The 12,243-nt window shown below is 66.7% G+C and overlaps 2 protein-coding genes across 2 annotated transcripts; one reads left to right on the top strand and one right to left on the bottom strand.

Moving 5' to 3' along the window:
* Nucleotides 1-884: 884 nt before the first annotated feature.
* NAB2 (NGFI-A binding protein 2) lies at nt 885-3,700 on the bottom strand. Its single transcript, XM_054397163.1, has 6 exons — nt 2,903-3,700; nt 2,557-2,690; nt 1,904-1,955; nt 1,494-1,635; nt 1,126-1,326; nt 885-979 (listed from the first exon to the last, which is right to left on the bottom strand). The coding sequence occupies exons 1-6, from the start codon at nt 3,698-3,700 to the stop codon at nt 885-887; spliced, it is 1,422 nt and encodes a 473-aa protein (XP_054253138.1).
* A 2,138-nt stretch (nt 3,701-5,838) lies between these two features.
* On the top strand, nt 5,839-9,870 carry NEMP1 (nuclear envelope integral membrane protein 1). The gene is made up of 10 exons (XM_054397080.1): nt 5,839-5,942; nt 6,424-6,719; nt 7,295-7,416; nt 7,512-7,722; nt 8,014-8,086; nt 8,218-8,311; nt 8,466-8,580; nt 8,736-8,961; nt 9,228-9,401; nt 9,666-9,870. Exons 1-10 carry the CDS (start codon nt 5,839-5,841, stop codon nt 9,868-9,870), a joined length of 1,620 nt encoding a protein of 539 aa, XP_054253055.1.
* The last annotated feature ends 2,373 nt before the right edge of the window (nt 9,871-12,243 follow it).

The following is a 12,243-nucleotide window of genomic DNA, read 5'->3' as shown; positions in this document are numbered from 1 at the left end:
GGGTTGAGGTGGGGGGTGGGAGTCGCATCCCCCCCCGCATCCACCAACCACCTGCTTTGTGCTGGGAGTGTGAGGTGACACGAGTGACACCCCCACAGCGTGTGTGTGGCACCCCCACGGCGTGCGTGTGGCACCCCCGTGGCACAGGGACCATGCATGGCAGCGCACGGGGGTGATGCGGGGGGACAGGGGGGGCGCTGCAGGGGGCGTGCAGGGGCTGGGGGCAGGGAGGGTATTTACAGCTCTAATGCTGCAGGGCGCTGCAGGGATTTTGTGGGGGGGGGGGTGGGGAGGGAGTCGTCGCTGCGTGTGCAGGATGCAACTCGCCGGTGCCGCAGGGATTTGGGGCGGGGTGGTAGTGGGTGGGGGGTGGGTTGAAGCTGGCGGCTGCAGCGTGGGCGCTGTGGGGGCGTGCGCGGGGAGGGTGTGCTGGCACCGTGTGCCCGGCGTGGGTGGCGGCGGTGACGCGGGAGCACGCGGGGCGGCACGTGGCGCAGCGGCTGTCCCTGCGGGGGGGGGGGGGGGGGGCTGAGGCTTGGGGGTAGGGGGTGGGGGGGGCACACACAACAGGATGGAGGGGGGGGGGGGGTGGCTGTACACTGGGTCTGAGTCCATCGAGGGCTTCCCAGCCCCGGGGAGTGCCCAGAGCCTGGCGGGGACCAGGGTATTGCTGCTGCGGGGAACGCGTCCCGCCGCGGCTGAGGTAGGCAGAGCGTCGGTGCGGGAGGGGTCGGGACCCCTGAGAAGGGGGGGGGGGCCCATGGCCAAGCCCTCACCGGCTCCCCGCACCCGGAGCACCGCCGCGCCGCTGGCACCCGTTCCCCCAGCACGTTATTGCTTCGTTAATGGGGGGAAGGAGGGGGGGGGAGGGGGCTGTAGGGGCCTCACTGGCGGCTGGTCTCCTGCTCCACCTTGATAGTGCTGCGGGGGGGATCCGGGGGGGCCGGAGGACCCCTTTCCGCCAGCCCATCCTCGAACTCTGTGGGGAGAGAAGAGGGAGGATGGCATCAAGGCACTGCTTCCGTGGGGAGAAGGCGGCGGTGCCAACGGGACCAGAACACCGTTGGGACCACCGTGGATTGGCATCCACCCCCTTGGCTATGACAACCCACCCGGGGAGCTTACCTGGCGCCGGGGGCTTCCCGGGCAGGCAGGGGCTGAGCCTCCCCACGCGTTCGTGTGAGACCAAGCGGGCCAGGCGCAGCCCCTCGTCCATCAGCGTCTGCTGCAGGATGTGGCGACTCCAGAGCCCGTGCGGGGGTAGGCCGAGAGCCACCTCGGGGGCTGCCACGGGTGGGGGGGTCAACCGGGGACAGCCCCCTGCCACTGCGGAGAGACGGGCGAGAGTCAGCACCGAGGGGCGACGGGGAGCGTCCGGCCACTGCTTGCCCGCAGGCATCCCCGGGAACGGAAAGGACCCCCACAAGGCCCTCAGACAAGGAAAAGACCCCCACAGGCAGTCTGGAAAAGGAGCTCCCCACGCCCCGACTCACCCTGCAAGTGGCCATCGAGGCTCTCCCCGGAGATGCTCCCGGTGTCCTCATCGAGCCCAGCTCGGTACGCGGCACCAGGGGGCTCCGGTCCCACCGGCACCACCGGCAGCGGCAGCAGCTCAGGGCGGCTCTGCTCTCCTGCCTGCCAGGAGAGTGTGGGTGAGCACAAGAAACCCTGGATGGAGCCCACCCTGCCAGGGGACCCTGCACTGCCCACCCCCCAGGAAGGCCACAGCTGCACGCAGAGCACCACTCCCAGTGCCCCTCGCTGCCAGTCCAAGCCCCCATGGGCAGCCCCAGGCACACTGCAGCAGCCCACCCGCGCGTGGGCAAGCAGCCAGCCGCGCACACAGGTGTGCACACCAGCACCCACCCACCCCCACTCCCAACACCCCTGGGTGGGCACCCACCTCCTGCTTGAGTCGCTTGGCCACGGTAGCTCCAGTCTCCTCGGGATGTGCCCTGTGCCAGGGAGAGGAGGGGTGCAGAAGGGGCTGCGTCAGGCGTGGGGATGCCTGCACAGAGGCCCCTCGACGGGCATGGCCCTCCTGATCTCCTGCCACACTACGGGGCAGTGCCAACCGCCGCGCAGGCTGTGGGCGGCCGCCCAGGCAGGGCGGTGCCGCGGGACGGCGCACATCGAGGCTTTGGCACAGATGGAGCCGGGGGTGGCAAAAGGGGGGAGCAGCTGGAGAGCGAAGGGAAAAGGCAGCCCGGGCACAGCCCCACCGTGGGCAGGGGCTTGGGGGGAGGAGGGGAAGGGACAGGGCAGCCCCAGCAGCATCCCCATTATTGACTGGCATCTCCCTTAGTGTTAGACATCCCCCCACCCCCAATGCCCAGCACCCCACCCAGCGCCTGGCATCCAACTCCTCCACGTCCCACACCTCCGAGGTCAGGCAGAAAACATCCCACGCGAGGGCAAAGGGAACTTTGGGTCCAGAAGTGCCAGGCTGTGGTGCAGCCTCCGGGGGTGCAGAGGGGGGTGCCAGCCGGGGCCCCTCCCACCGCACACACACAACCCCCGGGCCGTGAGGAGAGGCTGTGCCAGGCCCGGGCTCACCTGGCCACCTTCAGCGAGGACAGGTAGGAGCTCTCCCGGGCCACCTGCCGCGACAGCGAGAAGAGCTCCACACGGCGCAGCAGCAGAGAGTTGTCCCGCAGGCAGAACTGCGCTGCCGCCTCGTTGATGATGAGCTGGGGGCAGAGACCACGCGTGAGCGGGGACGGGGGCAGCACCCACGGGATGCCACAATGTCTGCTCCATGCCGCCAAACGCCAGCACTTCCCAGTTCTTGCCCACTCCATGCTGATGTCCCTACCCCAACCTCCTCCCCGGTCCAGAACCAGTCCCACTCCGACCTCCACATCCGCAGCCCCCCAGGCGTGGTCCCTGCCGCGCTGCCCACCTCGTGCAGGGTGAGCTGCTTGCCCTCGCGGCGCCGGGCATCGCCGCGGCCGTAGATGGCACTGTGCCGGCGGATCTCCTCCTCCTTGTGCCGGTCACCGTCCTCCAGCTGGAAGATGTGCCCCACGGCCTTGGCCAGCTTCTTGTTGAGCTTCATCAGGGCCCGCAGCTCGGCCTCACCACCCCGGGGGCAACTCTGCAGCAGCCGCTCCACACTCTCCACCACCGTCCTCACCAGCTCCGGCTCCAGCACCTCCGTGCCCGCTGGCTGCTCGCCACCGCTCCCGCCAGGGGAGAAGGGGGGACCCCCTGGCTCCTCATCCCCACCACCCTCTGACTCGGGGGTGCTCCTCCCGGGCCACGGCGGCAGCGCCGACGGTGACAGCTTCTCCCCAGGCTCCGTGGGGCTGCGGGCCGGGGGCGTCCCGGTGCCACCGCCACCTTTGCCCGCGGCCTCGCCAGGGCTGGCGTGGCCATTGCTGAGCGCCTTGCGCCCACCGGCCTCAGAGAGCTTGAAGAGGGGAATGCTGCTGACGGGCACGGCCGAGACCGGCTGGCTGAAGAGCCCCGGGTTGGATGCCCACTCGCGTAGGGCTTTCTGGAGGCGGCGGACGTGCAGGGGCTTGGTGGCCATGCCCACCAGCGCCATGATCTCCAGGAACTCCTCCTCGCCCGCCTCGCAGAGCTGCTGAACGTCGTCCCCCCCTTGCTGGATGAAGGTCTCGTAGTAGCCTAGCAGGTTGGCACGCTGCAGCACCCGGTATAGCTGCAGCTCGCCCAGCGTGCGGGGCAGGGCCATGGCGAGCCTGCGGGACAGACGGACTGAGAGGATGGCATCACGGCAGGGCACCGACAGCGTTACCGCAGGGGACGGACGGACACGCAGAAGCCCCCTCCCCAACCTTTGGCCCGGGGGCACAGGGCAGGGGGGTATACCCCGAGGAATGGGGGGACGTGGGGTGTCTCAGGGTTCTGAAAAACCATGGTGCGCCCAGGTCCACCCGCGCTGAAACGGAACCCGCGGCAGCAGCTCCCTCGGACACGGCACAGACACGAGTGGGGCTCTCTTCCCTCCCCTCTTCCTATCCCGCTGCCGTGCCCAGCTCCGCCCTCTCTCCCCCCCTCCCCCCCAGTCAGCCCCCCCGCCCGCCCGGGGCTGCCCCAGCCCTCCCCATCCCCGACGGCTCGGTGCCGGGGATGTGCTGCTGTCCCGGTCCCATCGGTGCCACCCACCTCCGTGCCCCCCGCCCTGATCAGTGGCCCCTAGCGCCTCCCGCTGCCCCGAACCCCATCCGGTGCTCGGTCCCTCCGCGGTCCCCCCTCGGACCCCTTATCCCCTCTCGCCTCTCCCTGCTCGCTCACCGCCCGCTGGAGACGCCCTGGGCCAGGGAGGGGAGGGGAAGAACCGGCGGGGGCTCCGGAACTGTGCTCCGCCGCTTGGCCAGGGGTCCGGTGAGGGGGAGGGGGGAGGTCCCGGCGGGGCTCGGGGGTCCCGCGGCCGGACCGGGCGCTTTCGCTCCGCCGCGCCGCGCCGCTTCTGCGCGCCGCCCACACGGGCGGTACCGTGAAATAGCAGCGGCCCCGGCTGCGCCGCGGCGTGGGAGGCCCCGGGGGCGGATCCCGCGGCTGCCGCCCCCGCCGAGCGCAGCGCGGGCGGCCGCGGTTGGGGGGAGGGAGCTGGGGGGAGAGGTGACACCAGTTACCCCCTCGTCCCCCCGGGGCGGGAGGCGCAGCGACACCGGGAACTGGAACCGCTGCCGGTGCCCTGATTGGTGGTACCGGGGGTCCTGCAGCCCGGGGGGAGGAGGAGGAGCGGGAACCGGGCTGAGGTGGTGGGTGGGGAGGACACGCGAGGTACTGGGAAGCCGTGGAGGGAGGTAGGACCTCGCCCCCATCACGGGCGGGGAGAACGCGGGTCGGGGCGCCCCGCCGCCGGTGCAGAGCTCGGGTTGGACTCGCAGTTACTCGGTGGTCGTTGCTGGCGTGGCCACCCAGCACCCGGGCCCGTGCCCACGGGTCCCCCACGGTCTCCTGAGGGATGCAGGATTGAACCCCCGCCCCGCACCTCCCTCACCAGCTGGGATCCTGCGGGCTGCTCTCGCAGCATCTCCGGTTCCTGTAGCAACCCGGCGAGGCGCGACGATGCTCCCGGGGCACCGCTGTCGCCGTTATCCCGGCATGGTCCCGGGAGCACAGCCCCTTGCGGAGGGCTGGCATCTTGCGGCTCAGCACAGGCAGGGGCTGCTGTCGATTTGCTTCAGGGTGAACAGCTCCGCAGTGCAGCCTTGCCCCAGAACAGCTGCACCGGAGCTTTCTCGGACTGGGGGTGGGACATGCCGAAGCCCCCCACCCGCAGCAGGAGCCCCACACCGAGAGCACCCCCGGGCCCCGCGGGAGCGTCACGGCCCCCACCCCTGCGTGGCTCAGCGCTATTTATACCGCGGCCGGGCGCCTGGCGTGGGTCCAGCCGCCCCCGCACCATTCTGCCCGGCGGGGGGAGACCGTGACGGGGTCCGGGGCACGTCCCCGGGGCTGGCGAGGGGCAGCCGGGGCTCCCTCCCAGGACACAGTCCCCGACGTGAGTGTCCTGCCTCAGTACCCCCAAGCCCTGCCCGGCCGACCCCCTCACGCACACCACAACCCCCCCGCCACGACCAAGGCGTCCGGCGCGGCGGGGCCGTTCCCAGGCCCGGTGCTGCCCCCGGCTGACGCACATCCTCCGCCCACGGCCCCGCCGCTTCCCGGCTCCGCCGCCCACGGCCCCGGGGGGGAGGCGGGGCGGGGGGGTGCGCCTGAGCCCGCTCACCGCCCACGGGCCCACGGCGCACCCGCCGTCCTGGCTCCCGCCGCTAGCGTTCCCGGGGCTGAGGGAACCGGGGAGAACTGAGTGGCATCGTGTGCAGGCCGCGGAGGGCATGGAGCCAGCGAGTCCGTGGGATGCTGAATCTGCCCCCCACAACGCTGCTAGGAGTCGCCCCGGTCCCACGGAACGCGGTCCGGGTTGCCTCCCGCGGGCACGTTGGGGCTCGGCGGCTCGGCCGGTGAGAGGCTCCTGGTCCCAGGCCCACGTACGGCACCGGCATGGCTGAGCTCTGCCCCGGGTGGGGTTGTGGACAGCGGGGCCGTGGGGAGCGGGCAGGACCGTGCGTATCGGTTATGTGGAGACCAGGCCGGGCCGCGGGGACCGGGTGGCCCTAGGTCAGACGCAGCCCTGGAGAGCTGGGGTCTGGAGGGTCACGACCTGTGTACCTCCCACGCGTGGCCCCCTTACGCAAACAATGTCAGAGCGCTTCCTGATAGGAGGAGGTGCGTGTCAATCAAGCGAAAGTCAAGGGGGATTGGAGGGCTTGACGGCCGGTCCTCTGCTCTGATAGGCTGAGAGATTTGCCTGTCGGAATCGTTGGTAAGGCGGGGCTCGCGGTTGCTAGGGGCTGGGCGGGCCCTGATTAAATATGTCTGTTGGTGTCACCATGGTGACAGGGGCGGGATCACGGCTGCCTCCTGCCTATACTGCGCTGATAGGTTGACACCCTGTCAGTCAACGCTGCAGGCAGCGGTTGGACGCCAGAGAGGCCACGGCAGCCTTCTGATTGGTCAGCGCCTTCTGAGTGTCAGCGCGCCGCGAGCCCCTGCGGCCGTTGGCAGGGCGGAAGCGGAAATCGGTGGCGTGGCCGCGGCGGGAGGAATGAAACCGGGTCCGGGCCGGCCGCGGCGGTTCTTGGGAGTATTGATGGTGTTCATACTGCCTCCGGTGCTGCTGGGGGGCGCTGGTGCGACGTCACCGGGCGAGGAACGGCGCGGCGGCGACAACAACGACGGTAACGTCATGGCGGGGGGAGGGTGGCCACGTTAAGTGTCCTGAAGGGAGGAGATGGCTAACTTGGGGGGGCTCTAGCCGTTCGCTGAGTGAAGAGAGAGCAGCCCCGAGGCTGCGGCCTATCGACCCGGAGCGGTACAATGGGCTGGAAGCGGCGGCACCGAACCGCCGGGGAGCGCAGGAGCAGCCGGTTTGGGACCCGCCGGTCCTGCTTGATCAACCTGATCGCCTCCCGTGGCCCGGAGCCCCAAGCAGTGGATGAGGGGGATCGAGGCTCCCTCTGCCAGTCCGTAGGTGACACAGCCTCTGAAGGAGGACTGGCACTGGAGAAGAAAGCAGGGATGAGCTATGCTGTGTGTGACAGCCCCAGCAGAAGGCTTATTCCGCGAAGACCCAGAGAGCATCTTCCATGGCAAACAGGGGAGGGACTTTTACCTTTATCCACTCAAAATACACTTAACTGGGGGGACGATGGGAAGGAAAAGTGACCCTCTGTGTTTTGGTGGGTGGTGGACTGGGAGCAGAAGCCTGGTGTTGGCGAATCCCTGCTCCAAAGCCCTGCTCTGTGCCGCACAGGTGCCGAGGATCGCATCGTACTGCTCTATGAGGGCTTCCTGTCCCAGTACCAGGCCCCCCGCCGCTTCTGTTACACCAACACCCGCGTCCCACAGTGGCACGAGATATGGACACGGACACAGGTGAGAGGCCAGGGAAGGATCCTCCCTGCTCTGTCTGGGCCAGGCTGCTCCAGCAGCCATGGCCATGCTCCTGTCTGCTTCCCTCCCCTGCGCAGATCCGGGTCAACAGCAGCCGGATGATCCGAGTCACCCAGGTGGACAGCGAGGAGGAGCTGGAGGATTTCAGCCTGTGGAGTGTCCTCTTCTCCTTTCTGAAGGAGAAGCTGAATGACACCAGCATCGATGTAGATCTCTACAGCAACAAAACCTGCCTGAAGGTCGACCTGCTGGACACCAACACCGAGTACTGCGTTGTCCTCTTCCGACGTAGGTTTGCTCTGCGGGGGGGTGCTGGGCCTGGCTGTGCTCCTGAGGAGCCAGCAAGGATGTAGGCAGTGATTGCGTGGTCTGAGGGACAGCAGGGTTGGTCCTTCCTAGAGAAGAAAAATGGACCTGTAGGGAGAAGCACATCGCTGTCTGGGCTATGGTGTGGGGGAATTTAGGGTACTCGGCGGAGGTTCGGACACAGCCTGTCCTGTGGCCACAAGGCAGGCAGCAGCTTGACCTGGAGGACCTCATGCCAGGATTTCTCTCAGCCTGACCTCACTCTCTTTCCAGGTTTTGACCCTAAGCTGTTCCTGGTTTCCTTCCTGGGCTTGTTGTTGTTCTTCTGTGGGGACATGCTGAGCAGGTGAGTCACCTTTACTGGTGGGCTGGGGACAGGAGGCTGGGTGGGCATGGGTGGGCAGTGCCTGGGTGGTTGCTCGTCATGTTTGTGCACAGACATCCATGAGCTCTAAAACACCTTCTGCACCCCTGCAGGAGCCAGCTCTTCTACTACTCAGCTGGGATTAGCTTTGGCTTGCTGGCCTCACTGCTGGTCCTTGTCTATGTGATGTCCAAGGTCATGCCCAAGGTGAGAGACCTCACAGCTGTGACCCTTCCAACACCCACAGGGCTGCTCTAGTGAGGGAGCTGCAAGATAAGATGCTGGGCTGGGGGTCTGGCTTTGTAGGGAGGAGGTTGCCATGGCTGCCCCACAGCCTGACTTGATTTCCCATCTCTTCTAGAAAAGTCCTGTTTACCTCCTGCTGGTGGGAGGTTGGTCCTTTTCCCTCTACCTGCTCCAGCTGATCTTCAAGAACCTGCGGGAGATCTGCAAGTCCTACTGGCAGTATCTCCTGGGTGGGTGTGAGCCCCTGGGGCTCTGCTCCAGCACTCTGCCTGACCTCTGCTGCAGCTGCAGTGAGCTGCTGGAGAATATGGAGCCTTCCTTGCAGCCCTGGCAGAAGCTGCTGGGCCCCAGATCTGTGCCTGCCTGATGCTCTCTTCCCCTGCAGGCTACCTGCTGCTGGTGGGCTTGGTGAGCTTTGGGGTCTGCTACCGGTACGGCCCCCTGGAGAACGAGCGCAGCATCAACCTCCTGTCCTGGGCCCTGCAGCTGCTGGGGCTGCTGCTGCTCTACTCAGGCATCCAGATCCACCCCATTGCCTTGGCCCTGGTGGTTGTTGCCATCTGCACCAAGAATGTGGACTACCCTCTGCGCTGGGCCTTTGCTGTCTACAGGTAAGGGCAGCTGGCACCACTGCTTCCTCCTGACTGCCACCTGGCCTGGGGGAGCTGCTGGGCAGAGTCTGTCACCAGGCTGGGATGGTCCTCACTGTGCTTTGGGGCTGGGCTGGGGCTGCAGGAGGGGCTGTGTCCCTTTACCCCTGGGGCTGCTGCAGGACAGTGCCCTGCTCCTCCTCTTGCCCAGGCTGGAGGGTGCTGGCACTGTGCTGGGCATCCTGCCCCAGCTGGCTGGGCAGTTACTGCTGCTGCTCCACTGGCAGGAGAGTGCAGAGTGCCAGGCAGGGCCCGAGCCCCCCTCGCCTACTGACAGAGGAGGAGTACAGGCTGCAGGGGGAGGTGGAGACTCGCAGGGCCCTGGAGGAGCTTCGCAACGACTGCAAAAGCCCCAAGATCTCTGCCTGGTCTGTGGTGTCTCGCATCCAGTCCCCCAAGAGGTAAGGTGCCCTGGCAGCGTGCCCAGGGCTGCCAGCTCATGCCTCTGTGTGCCTCTGAAAGCCTGCGGTGGCTCTGTGCTGTCACCTCTGGCTGCAGAGATAGGGAGGTGGAGGCATAGGTCTGTGGTGTGTGGCACCAGGGTGTGCCACAGGGCAGGGACAGATAAAGCCAGGGCCTGGCATTGAAGCATTGCACCCTGGCTCCACACGTGCCAGGGCCCTGGGCAGCCCTGCACAGTGTGGTGCTTTGTGGCCTCTTCCCAGGTTTGCTGAGTTTGTGGATGGTGCCAGTCATGTCACCCCCAGTGAGGTCTCTCTCCACGAGCAGGAGTATGGCCTGGGTGGCATTTTCCTGGAGGATCAACTCTTTGAGGAGGATGGAGAGGAAGAGGAGGAGAAGGGAGATGACTTCTTGGACAGGAATCACACAAGTTATTCCCTGGCCCACAACCACGTGGGTGCTGCATGAGCTCGGCTGCCTGGGACCCATGGGGGTAAGGGGCAGAGCTGCTGCTGCCTCCCCACTGTCCTGATGCTCACAGAGCCCTGAAGCTCCATTTGCCAGACAGCTGCTGCACCTTCTCCTGGCACCTTCAGTGCCACTGCCAGGTGTGAAAGCTGTCAGCCAGCCTGGGCTGTTGGCAGGGCAGAGGTGCAGGGAGCTGACCCCAGCTGGGGACCAAGAGGTCCTGAGCTGTGGGGTCCTGGCTGGAGGTGAACTGGAGCCACCCTGGCTCTTGGTGCTTGTGAGCTCTCAAGGTGTCAGTTGTAGGGTCAGGGACCTCCTTCTCAGGCCTGGGTGCTGTGAGCACCCCAGGCTTGTCCCTGGGCACCTTTGGGTTGCTCCTCTTCCCCCCGGCTCTGCCAGGTGTGTCACTGCCTGCTGGGGTGGAGACACAGTGAAGGCTGTGCCCTGCCCACGGATACCTGTGAGGGTGATGTGCACAAGAGGAACTTTGGACTTGCCCTCCTGCTGCCTGTGTGCCCAGCACCTCCTGCTGCCAGGCTGCTGTGAGGAGGGAGCAGCAGCAGGTGATCATCTGCTCCTCCTCCTCCTCCTTCTGCTGTTACCAAAGATGCCAGAGCTGGTTTTGCTCCTGTGTGGATACCAAAAACCCCTCCCTGGTGCAGACCTGGCTCAGGCAGCCTCTCCCCCTGCATGTCCTGGGGCTCAGGTGAAGGCAGCCTTGAAGCTGCCATCTCCCCTCACCTCTGTGCTTTGGAGGAGGAGGAGGAGGAGGAGGAGTGTGGATGTGCTTCCTCCTCCCTGCCCCACACTGCATCTGGCTGCCAGCTCCCTGTCACCATGAGCTGATGCCCTCCACCCTAAACCTGCTGTTATGTGGGGTCTGTCCCTGCCACCCTGCTGCTGCTGGCTGGGGACATCTCTGTCTGAGTCCCCACCCTGAGGAGGGGCCTCGGTGGCCTTGCTGAAGCACAGAGCCCCCCAGTCTATGCAATTTTCAAGCAATAAGCGGCCCCCCAGGCTGCTGCTGCCCCCCCTCCTCCCCTAGCTGCTGCTGCCCACCCTCCTCCCCCAGCTGCTGCTGCCCCATGGCTGCTGCTCCAGCCTGACCCTCTCCTGTGCCACTGCTGCAGCTTCTGCTGTTGGTTTGGTTCTGGCCCAGGTTCTCTGCCCCTGCTCTCTGCTGTGCTCCTGTCCCTGCTCTGCTGGGAGCAGCCCCCTGCTGTGTCCCTCCCTTCCCCCCCTCTCCTCGGTTTTATTTTTTAATAAAGATGTGTTTTGTAGGTAAGAAGCTTCCTGTTTCCATCCTGCACTCACCCCAGGGCTTGGCCTCGGCTCTGGCTCCGCTGAGGATGCTGCACGGTGCTGGGGGGGACTCAAGGACAGACCCTGGGTGCCAGGCTCCCTATACAGCCCCGGAGCAGAGGCAGGACTGACCCTGGGCACAGCCCTTGCTCTGGCTGTGGTGCCAGGTGGTGTCCTCCCTGGAGCAGCCCTGGGTGCGCCGGGCTCTGCCAGCCGCTGTACCTTGTGCTGCTTTCCCTTCCCTGGAGGAAGTTCTTTGTTTGCTTGGCTGAAAGGGATTCGGTTTTTTTCCCCTGCTTGTTCCTGCTTCTGGGAGGGAAGCGTGGTGCCAGCCGGGCCGGGCCCCCGTGCAGGGCTGGTGGGCAAACCGGGGCTGCTGGCAGCTGTGTTGGTGCTTCAGTTTCCCTGCCTGGCAGCGGGTGCGGCGCCTGAGGGAGGGCCCTCCTGCCCCCCCGCCCCTCCGAGGGCTGGACCGGGCCGGCACCAGGTGCTGGGCTGGACTCAGCCCCATCAGCTGCCCCAGCTGAAGCCACGCCAGGAGCTGCTGCTCTGCGACCGGGAGGTGAGTTGTGGACCCCTCCCTCTGCTCCCAGCCTGAAGAACCGGAGCCCCCCTGCACCCCAGGGCTGCCCGGGGCACTGTGTGCCCACAGCCCCGCGGTGCTTCCACCACAGGAGACCTCTACCTCGTGGGGAGCTCTGAGACCCCCACCATAGGCAAGACTGGGGCGAGTGCCCTGGGGCAGAGGGGTGTCTTGCTCTAGTTCCCACCCGTGGGTACTCACCCTAGGGTCTCACAGTCAGCAACACTGGGGTCTCGGTGTCAGCGTCCTGTGCCTGGGGAGGCTGCAGGCACTTGTGGGAAGCTTTGTTGTCTTCTCAGGAGGCTGCTTCCAGCTCGGCAGCTGCTGCTGGAGCCATCTCCATCTCCTCGCTCACCCCATCCTTCCCCACCTCATCCTTCCCCACCTCCTCGCTGCTGACCTTGCTCAGGGCACCGATAAGTGGGGCTGGGTTTACAGCCCCGTGCCCGGGCTGTGCCCAGGCTGTGCCCAGGCTGTAAAGCGGGGGT

This window comes from Indicator indicator, chromosome 41 (assembly GCF_027791375.1).
Source record: "Indicator indicator isolate 239-I01 chromosome 41, UM_Iind_1.1, whole genome shotgun sequence".
Classification (NCBI taxonomy): Eukaryota; Metazoa; Chordata; class Aves; order Piciformes; family Indicatoridae; genus Indicator; species Indicator indicator.
The sequence above is the reverse complement of the archived record's forward strand: the minus strand, read 5'-3'. Positions and strand labels throughout refer to the sequence as shown.